Source organism: Coregonus clupeaformis, unplaced genomic scaffold, assembly GCF_020615455.1.
Source record: "Coregonus clupeaformis isolate EN_2021a unplaced genomic scaffold, ASM2061545v1 scaf0005, whole genome shotgun sequence".
NCBI classification, from domain to species: Eukaryota; Metazoa; Chordata; class Actinopteri; order Salmoniformes; family Salmonidae; genus Coregonus; species Coregonus clupeaformis.
In genome coordinates this window covers 301,701-312,086 of record NW_025533460.1, presented here as the reverse complement: position 1 = coordinate 312,086, position 10,386 = coordinate 301,701, and the positions used below count along the sequence as shown (strand labels likewise).

Sequence of the window (10,386 nt, the reverse complement as noted above, 5' to 3'; positions counted from 1 at the left end):
CAGGTCAAACGTTTTCTGTAAGTCTTCACAAGGTTTTCACACACTGTTGCTGGTATTTTGGCCCATTCCTCCATGCAGATCTCCTCTAGAGCAGTGATGTTTTGGGGCTGTCGCTGGGCAACACAGACTTTCAACTCCCTCCAAAGATTTTCTATGGGGTTGAGATCTGGAGACTGGCTAGGCCACTCCAGGACCTTGAAATGCTTCTTACGAAGCCACTCCTTCGTTGCCCGGGCGGTGTGTTTGGGATCATTGTCATGCTGAAAGACCCAGCCACGTTTCATCTTCAATGCCCTTGCTGATGGAAGGAGGTTTTCACTCAAAATCTCACGATACATGGCCCCATTCATTATTTCCTTTACACGGATCAGTCGTCCTGGTCCCTTTGCAGAAAAACAGCCCCAAAGCATGATGTTTCCACCCCCATGCTTCACAGTAGGTATGGTGTTCTTTGGATGCAACTCAGCATTCTTTGTCCTCCAAACACGACGAGTTGAGTTTTTACCAAAAAGTTCTATTTTGGTTTCATCTGACCATATGACATTCTCCCAATCCTCTTCTGGATCATCCAAATGCAAACTTCAGACGGGCCTGGACATGTACTGGCTTAAGCAGGGGGACACGCCTGGCACTGCAGGATTTGAGTCCCTGGCGGCGTAGTGTGTTACTGATGGTAGGCTTTGTTACTTTGGTCCCAGCTCTCTGCAGGTCATTCACTAGGTCCCCCCGTGTGGTTCTGGGATTTTTGCTCACCGTTCTTGTGATCATTTTGACCCCACAGGGTGAGATCTTGCGTGGAGCCCCAGATCGAGGGAGATTATCAGTGGTCTTGTATGTCTTCCATTTCCTAATAATTGCTCCTACAGTTGATTTCTTCAAACCAAGCTGCTTACCTATTGCAGCCTGGTGCAGGTCTACAATTTTGTTTCTGGTGTCCTTTGACAGCTCTTTGGTCTTGGCCATAGTGGAGTTTGGAGTGTGACTGTTTGAGGTTGTGGACAGGTGTCTTTTATACTGATAACAAGTTCAAACAGGTGCCATTAATACAGGTAATGAGTGGAGGACAGAGGAGCCTATTAAAGAAGAAGTTACAGGTCTGTGAGAGCCAGAAATCTTGCTTGTTTGTAGGTGACCAAATACTTATTTTCCACCATAATTTGCAAATAAATTCATTAAAAATCCTACAATGTGATTTTCTGGATTTTTTTCTCTCAATTTGTCTGTCATAGTTGACGTGTACCTATGATGAAAATTACAGGCCTCTCTCATCTTTTTAAGTGGGAGAACTTGCACAATTGGTGGCTGACTAAATACTTTTCCCCCCCACTGTATCTGTATGTCCTGATCTAAGGTTTTAAATGGCTTTTTGTACATAATGTTGTCATGTTTATACACTACATGACAAAAAGTATGTGGACACCCGCTCATCCAACATCTCATTCCAAGATCATGGGCATTAATATGGAGTTGGTCCCCCGTTTGCTTCTATAACAGCCTCCACTCTTCTGGGAAGGCTTTCCACTACATGTTGGAACATTGCGTCGGGGACTTGCTTCCATTCAGCCACAAAAGCATTAGTGAGGTCGGGCACTGATGTTGGGCAATTAGGCCTGGCTCGCAGTCGGTGTTCCAATTCATCCCAAAGGTGTTCGATGGGGTTGAGGTCAGGGCTCTGTGCAGGCCAGTCAAGTTCTTCCACACCGATCTCGACAAACCATTTCTGTATGAACCTCACTTTGTGCACGGGGGCATTGTCATGCTGAAACAGTAAAGGGCCTTCCCCAAACTGTTGCCACAAAGTTGGAAGCACAGAATTGTCTAGAATGTCATTGTATGCTGTAGCGTTAATACTTCCCATCACTGGAACTAAGGGGCCTAGCCCGAACCATGAAAAACAGCCCCAGACCATTATTCCTCCTCCACTAAACTGTACAGTTGGCACTATGCATTGGGGCAGGTAGCATTCTCCTGGCATCTGCCAAACCCAGATTCGTCCATTGGACTGCCAGATAGTGAAGGGTAATTCATCACTCAAGAGCACGTGTTTCCTTTGCTCCGGAGTCCAATGGCTCGAGCTTTACACTACTCTAGCCGACGCTCGGCATTGCGCATGGTGATCTTAGGCTTGTGTGCAGCTGTTAGGCCATGGAAACCCATTACATGAAGCTCCTGATGGACAGTTATTGTGCTGACGTTGCTTCCAGAGGCAGTTTGGAACTCTGTAGTGAGTGTTGCAAATGAGGACAGACGATTTTTATGCGATACGTGCTTCAGCGGTCCCGTTCTGTGAGCTTGTTTGGCATACCACTTTGCAGCTGAGCCGTTGTTGCTTATAGACGTTTCCACTTCACAATAACAGCATTTACAGTTGACTGGGCAGCTCTTGCAGGGCAGAAATTTGACGAACTGACTTGTTGGAAAGGTGGTCACACGTTGAAAGTCACTGAGCTCTTTAGTAAGGCCATTCTACTGTTGTCTATGGAGTTTACACTTATCAGCAAGGGGTGTGGCTGAAATAGCCGAATCCACTAATTTAAAGGGGTGTCCACATACGTTTGTATATATAATGTACTTTAACAGGCTAACTTTACTTTGGTAGATTATATCAACGTTAATGATAGACAGCAATAAAAACCTAGTATACATACACCAAAGACACCGCTCAAAGCGAATGGCACAATGTTTCGCCTAACTGAAATTCCTTTCTGTCATCTCTGCTAACCAAGACCATGACGAAGATTCACTGAAAGTTTGAAACATGCAGCAACGCAAAACGGTCTTGAGTGACAACAAATCTGCCCAATTAGCTGGTTCGCTTGAAATATGCCCACTTCGGTTGATCTGCGTACTTCGGTTGACACGCCAACTTCCAGACACTCCACGTACCCATTACTCTAGCATACGGCACCATACCTTGATGACTCAGGCATACTTGCTGACTGAGATCAATCAGCACCTTTTATTAATTTGAAATAAACGAATGTATACCTTCCAAAAATCACTGGTACCTAACGTTACCTACATAAAACATCGAAGAAAAAAATAAAATATTGGATCATTTTGTCCTTCTGCACGTTTTTATAGTATATTACGGTACACTGACGTTCCCGCTGCTGTTCTATCGTGGGCCCTTTTCACGATGACGTCATCTAACTTCCGCCTTTCCGCGTAGCAGGTTAACTTCACTTCCGTTCGCCCGTAACCTGAGACTTCTCAACGAAAATACAACTGTTGACCACTAACTAGCAAGCTAGCTACTTGAAGAAATTCCAAAAGGTACGTTTAAGTTAAATTAGTAAAGTTAAGAGTAATAATGTTTACGTATATGCAATGGTTTGTAACTTGCTAACGTTATTGTTAATTCATAATTGTTCACTGCCTTAGTTACTTAAAAGTGGGCTAACGTTAGCTAACAACAACTTAGTACCAGATACCGATAACGTTAAAAGGTAGCGTTACATTGCTGCCTGGCTGTAATGTAACAAGTTTACTTAGCTAGCTATCTAACCCTTTGTTAGGCAGTTAGTTTATTCATGAATGTATAGTAACTCACCTATTCAAATACTGTTGTGCATGATAGCTAGATAAATATTGATTCCTGGTCAAAGCTGAATGTTAATTTAGCTGTTTCTTTTCTCTCGGTGTCTGTATCGCAACAGTATCCCATCCAACACCGAAGCATGGCACAATCTTCGAGAAGATGCTATTGCAGTGTACCATTTTGTTCAAACAACAAACAGAAATTCCTGTATCTGAGTTTTCACGATTTCCCTGTTGATGGAGAAATACGTGCCCGTTGGGTGAGGGCGATCAGGAGAGATGAGGGACCAAGTTTTAAGATTCTTCGTGGGAGCACCTTTGTTTGCAGTCAGCACTTTCCCCCTGAGGATAGATACACATCTGCCAGTGGACGGATCCGTATTAAACAGGGATCAGTGCCGTCTAGATTCCACTGGAATGATTGGGGTAAGGATAGGTAGACAGCGTTAAACGTAATACTACTGTAATCCAATAATATATTACTTGTACAAAATGTTTAATAATTTAATCCTGATGCAATATAGCTGCTACTGAAAGTCTGTATACTAAGTAACAAATAATAATCACTTTTATGTTTGTATTATTTTAGAAATGCACTAAAGTCTTTGTGCTCTAGTACAGGCGGGGGCTCATTCAGACTCACCATCATAGGCTCGGTACAGTGTGCACTTCACACCAGCTCTGACACTTGTTTTTTTCTTAGCCGCTGGTTTACACACCGCCATATCATTGGTGGCCTCTGGTACAATTCCCTGTGATATAATAATGATGAACAATACATTGTCAAAAGTCAATACAAACTGCAAAGTTCTGCATCAGTGTAACAAATAATGTCTGACCTGTGTCCTAGGCCGGTGCCAGGTCTGCAGTGCGCTGGTGCATGACAGAGGCAATGGCACTGTCTTAAAGCCCATGGTAACATAGTGAGCACTTTGAAAAAGAAGTGCTACTATGTGATTACATAGTGCTTTCCCAGCAGAGCAGGAACATGACATGTGATTGAGTACCACAGGAACCTCTGCAGAGTCTAGTGTAACCTGTTCATAGAGACATAACAATTAGTGCAGTACTTACAAAACATTTTTTCTGCGTTTCATTATAAACTACTGTACACAATTTTCAAAACCCAATTTCTTTTTTTAATTAAGAAAAATTGGCTGTTCTGAAACCTTTGACAAGTAGTGCCAACACTTATCGAAAATTTGAACATTTTGAGTTATCACAGAATCTTTCCCAGTCTTTATTGCCGTCAACAACCCACATCGGTTTGTAAGAATTTCGTTGTGTATTAAGTTTAATGATACAAAATCAGAGCTCAGACTGAGAAACAAACTGATCCACAGTGGAACTTTGTGGAATCATTCTTATTAAATCTGCAACCGCAGCAAAACACAACAAAAGAAAACTTATCTATCTTAACCTATCTTATCATAATGTTAGAGAACTGTTTATCTGAGAAACCTGAAGCCGATGAGCCTCCTCATTTTTTTTTTTTTTTTTGTAACATCGCCCTCTCACTGTCACCTCACCGTTAACTACACTTGAGACTGTTTCAATACAGTGATTGGGAGAAAGGGCGCAGCATTAGCCATTAATACATTACTGACTCTTATCTTACGGTCGATACAAACAGCAGTAATATTAAAAAGAGGCTGCAAAACAGAAACTCGTCAGCTCATAACCTTCGCTAGCATAGGGCTAATTTAAGCTAAATAAAGATAAACACGTACCTTCATAATCAAACAGGTAACCTTCAACGAAGAACTTGTAGCCTTTATCAAGCTTCGATCTTGAAGTAAGGGACCACTTGTCAGCAAGTCGTTCTACGTCGTTAAGTCGTATTGGTGGCAGATGTGAAAGGGACTGGGTGAACTCCATAATGATGTGCTACTAGCTAAGCGTTCCTAAGCGACACCGGATGTAAACATAACCTGCATCGCGGCAGAACGGAAGTTGTCTGACGTCACGTGAAAAGGGCCTATTGCGTGATACGGAAACGATACATTGACTTGACTTCAAAGGTTGGAATAGACAGCAAAAGGTAGCCAAAAGAGAACGTCGTTATCATTTAACCGGATCGTTCTACAGAGAACGAATGTAAGTTATTAACCTACTAACATTAAAGCTCCCTCGAAGGGCTGTGTAATGTGTCCTGTGAATACTGAGAGATGATGTTGTGAATTTTTATTTTATTTATTTTTATTTCACCTTTATTTAACCAGGTAAGCCAGTTGAGAACAAGTTCTCATTTACAACTGCGACCTGGCCAAGATAAAGCAAAGCAGTGCGATAAAAACAACAACACAGAGTTACATATGGGGTAAAAAAAAAACATAAGGTCATAAAATACAACAGAAAATATATATACAGTGTGTGCAAATGTAGCAAGTTATGGAGGTAAGGCAATAAATAGGCTATAGTGCAAAATAATTACAATTAGTATTAACACTGGAATGCTAGATGTGCAAGAGATTATGTGCAAATAGAGATACTGGGGTGCAAAATAGCAAAATAAATAACAATATAGGGATGAGGTAGTTGGGTGGGCTAATTTCAGATGGGCTGTGTACATGTGCAGTGATCGGTAAGGTGCTCTGACAACTGATGCTTAAAGTTAGTGAGGGAGATAAGAGTCTCCAGCTTCAGAGATTTTTGCAATTCGTTCCAGTCATTGGCAGCAGAGAACTGGAAGGAATGGCGGCCAAAGGAGGTGTTGGCTTTGGGAATGACCAGTGAGATATACCTGCTGGAGCGCAGACTACGGGTGGGTGCGCTATGGTGACCAATGAGCTAAGATAAGGCGGGGATTTGCCTAGCAGTGATTTATAGATGGCCTGGAGCCAGTGGGTTTGACGACGAACATGTAGTGAGGACCAGCCAACAAGAGCGTACAGGTCACAGTGGTGGGTAGCGTATGGGGCTTTGGAGACAAAACGGATGGCACTGTGATAGACTACATCCAATTTGCTGAGTAGAGTGTTGGAGGCTATTTTGTAAATGACATCGCCAAAGTCAAGGATCGGTAGGATAGTCAGTTTTACGAGGGCATGTTTGGCAGCATGAGAGAAGGAGGCTTTGTTGCGAAATAGGAAGCCGATTCTAGATTTAACTTTGGATTGGAGATTCTTAATGTGAGTCTGGAAGGAGAGTTTACAGTCTAACCAGACACCTAGGTATTTGTAGTTGTCCACATACTCTAGGTCAGACCCGTCGAGAGTGGTGATTCTAGTCGGGTGGGCGGGTGCCAGCAGCGTTCGATTGAAGAGCATGCATTTAGTTTTACTAGTGTTTAAGAGCAGTTGGAGGCTACTGAAGGAGTGTTGTATGGCATTGAAGCTCGTTTGGAGGTTTGTTAACATAGTGTCCAATGAAGGGCCAGATGTATACAAAATGGTGTCGTCTGCGTAGAGGTGGATCTGAGAGTCACCAGCAGCAAGAGCGACATCATTGATAGAGTGAAGAAGAAGAAGAAGAGTCGGCCCAAGAATTGAACCCTGTGGCACCCCCATAGAGACTGCCATAGGTCCAGACAACAGGCCCTCCGATTTCACACATTGAACTCTATCTGAGAAGTAGTTGGTGAACCAGGCGAGGCAGTCATTTGAGAAACCAAGGCTATTTAGTCTGCCAATAAGAATGCGGTGGTTGACAGAGTCGAAAGCCTTGGCCAGGTCGATGAAGACGGCTGCACAGTACTGTCTATTATCGATCGCGGTTATAATATCGTTTAGGACCTTGAGCGTGGCTGAAGTGCACCCATGACCAGCTCGAAACCGGATTGCATAGCGGAGAAGGTACGGTGGGATTCGAAATGGTTGGTGATCTGTTTGTTAACTTGGCTTTCAAATACTTTCGAAAGGCAGGGCAGGATGGATATAGGTCTGTAACAGTTTGGATCTAGAGTGTCACCCCCTTTGAAGAGGGGGATGACCGCGGCAGCTTTCCAATCTCTGGGGATCTCAGACGTTACGAAAGAGAGGTTGAACAGGCTAGTAATAGGGGTTGCGACAATTTCGGCGGCTAGTTTTAGAAAGAAAGGGTCCAGATTGTCTAGCCCAGCTGATTTGTAGGGGTCCAGATTTTGCAGCTCTTTCAGAACATCAGCTGTCTGAATTTGTGTGAAGGAGAAGCGGGGGGCATGGGCAAGTTGCAGCGGAGGGTGCAGAGTTGGTGGCCGGGGTAGTGGTAGCCAGGTGGAAAGCATGGCCAGCCGTAGCAAAATGCTTGTTGAAATTCTCGATTATTGTAGATTTATCGGTGGTGATAGTGTTTCCTAGCCTCAGTGCAGTGGGCAGCTGGGAGGAAGTGCTCTTATTCTCCATGGACTTTACAGTGTCCCAAAACTTTTTGGGGTTAGTGCTACAGGATGCAAATTTCTGTTTGCTGAACCATCCTAGTTAGCCAGATTATGACTCCTGATTCTGTTTTTTGAAGGGATGCTAGCTGGTAGCAATTAACGTTAGGTGAAAATCTAAGGTCACGACGACAAATAACTTATGAAAACAAAGCAGTGACTAATGATTGTCAAACATCTGTTTGTTTAACATGCGACATCAAGTCGCTGGGCGGAAGTTCGAACTGGGGGCGCATCAGTCTAGTATTGAGTCTGTACTGTAGTTGATTAGTAAACTGAAACGGTTAAGTTCAAGGCGGGTTCCTGCTTTGTGTCACGTAGGTAGTATGTTGTGTAAGGACATGTTGTGTTATAAGCAATGCATATGGAATATAAATGATGATGATTAAATTATCGACTTTGTAATGGACTTGTAGGAAAAACGATATACATTATTTTAGCAACAGTCAGTATGACAGACTAGAGTACCTACTGAAATTAGAGGAATACAAGTTGGACTGTGTGTTATGGTCCATCAAGCCAGTATTTTCTCATGTCTGCCTCTCTTTCCTCCCAGTCATCATGTCCAACAAAAATGTGTCATCATATGATGATGAGAATGATTCAAAATGTATGAGGAAAGCGAAGGAGTCGCCATTTGTCCCAATAGGTAAGTGAAGCTGTACACTGTAGGAAAAAAATAATACTTCAAGCGCAGGAATTATGTTGGTGGTTTCACTGCAGTGGAAGTAGTCCATAGTGAATGTTTGATTGAATCCCAGTCAGTCATGGAATACATTGCAATCCACTTTTCCAACCCTGGTTCTATGGTTAGATATCATACACCCAGTAACATACACACACAATTGGCCCAGCGTCGTCCGGGTTTGGCCGGTGTAGGCCGTCATTGTAAATAAGAATTTGTTCTTAACTGACTTGCCTAGTTAAATAAAGGTAAAATAAAAATAACGTAGCAGGCATAAATGAACTCCGGCGCGGAGTTCTCACATCTGGTTTTAAGCGGAAAAGGAAGCTAGGTTGAATTAGCTGTATCCCTGAATACCGGATGCATCCGGTTGTTGGCCACTCCGCTAAGCCCAGTGCTTGACTTGGGCAGGAGCTCAGCGGAACTAAGTACCAGCACCTGAAATGTTCTACTGCTTGAGCTCCTGTACCTCTTATAGAATATCAGTTCAAAAGTATTGTGGAGCTCCTGCACTTAAATGTAAACAGTACCGGCACCCAAAATGAGTACCGGCACCTATTTCAGTCCAAGTCGAGCACTGGATAAGCCTATACACACAGAGACCCAGTCATCATTACATTTCCCATGTGTGTGTTTTACAGGCATGGCAGGATGTGCTGCAGTGGTAGCCTTTGGTCTGTGGAGTCTCAAGTCGCGGGGGAACACAAAGATGTCAGTCCACCTCATCCACATGCGTGTTGGAGCTCAAGGCTTTATAGTAGGCGCAATGACATTAGGTAAATCCTAATCCAATATGTGCTGTGTAACAGATACACAGGCCCAACAGCTAATATATCTTTATCACTTTACAGGGGCAACATGTATCACACAAGACTGACCGTGTTGTGCCCTTACACACTAACATAAAATAGAACACTAACATGACTGTAATGTTTGTCTATTTTGTAAGGGTGATCTACTCTATGTACAAAGAATACCTGGCCCACAAGAACCCAGGTAAAGACAGCAAGTGAGCCTACCAGCCAATCAGCAAGTGGCTTGACCAGAGAATGCGTCATGCCTGCCATTCCTGCATTGTACCTTTCGAAATAGAGGTCCTAGAATGGATCATATCTGTCAAAGTAACATTCCATTGATAGCAAGCCATTTATACTGAACAAAAATATAAACGCAACATGCAACAATTTCAAAGATTTTACTGAGTTACAGTTCATAAAAGGAAATCAGTCAATTTAAATAAATAAATTAGGCTCTAATCTATGGATTTCACATGACTGGGTGGGCCTGGGAGGGCATAGGCCCATCCACTGGGGAGCCAGGCGCAGCCAATCAGAATTAGTTTTTACCCACAATAGGGCTTTATTACAGACCGAAATACTCCCCCGTTTCATCAGCTGTCCAGGTGGCTGGTTTCAGACAATCCCACAGGTGAAGAAGCTGGATGTGGAGGTCCTGGGCTGGCGTGGTTACGTGGTCTGCGGTTGTGAGGCCGGTTGGACGTACTACCAAATTCTCTAAAACGACGTTGGAGGCTGCTTATGGTAGAGAAATGAACATTCAATTCTCTGGCAACAGCTCTGGTGGACATTCCTGTAGTCAGCATGCCAATTGCACGTTCCCGCAACTTGAGACAGCTGTGGCATTGTGTTGTGACAAAACTGCACATTTTAGTGGCATTTTATTGTCCCCAGCATGAGGTGCACCTGTTTAATGATCATACTGTTTAATCAGCTTCTTGATATGCCACACCTGTCAGGTGGCTGGATTATCTTGGCAAAGGAGAAATGCTCAATAACAGGGCTGTAAA

The 10,386-nt window shown here is 43.3% G+C and overlaps 1 protein-coding gene across 1 annotated transcript; it reads left to right on the top strand.

Annotated features, from left to right (window-relative positions):
• The first annotated feature begins 7,889 nt into the window (after nucleotides 1-7,889).
• Nucleotides 7,890-9,734, top strand: LOC121578577 (HIG1 domain family member 1A, mitochondrial-like). Its single transcript, XM_041892945.1, has 2 exons — nucleotides 7,890-8,543; nucleotides 9,221-9,734. The coding sequence occupies exons 1-2, from the start codon at nucleotides 8,456-8,458 to the stop codon at nucleotides 9,364-9,366; spliced, it is 234 nt and encodes a 77-aa protein (XP_041748879.1). The 5' UTR covers nucleotides 7,890-8,455; the 3' UTR covers nucleotides 9,367-9,734.
• Nucleotides 9,735-10,386: the final 652 nt, after the last annotated feature.

Bases quoted from the DNA above. Each gene is read 5' to 3' on its own strand.
- LOC121578577 (XM_041892945.1), top strand. From the start codon at position 8,456: ATGTCCAACAAAAATGTGTCATCATATGATGATGAGAATGATTCAAAA. The intron at 8,544-9,220 runs GTAAGTGAAGCT...TGTGTTTTACAG, and splicing joins GTCGCCATTTGTCCCAATAG to GCATGGCAGGATGTGCTGCA.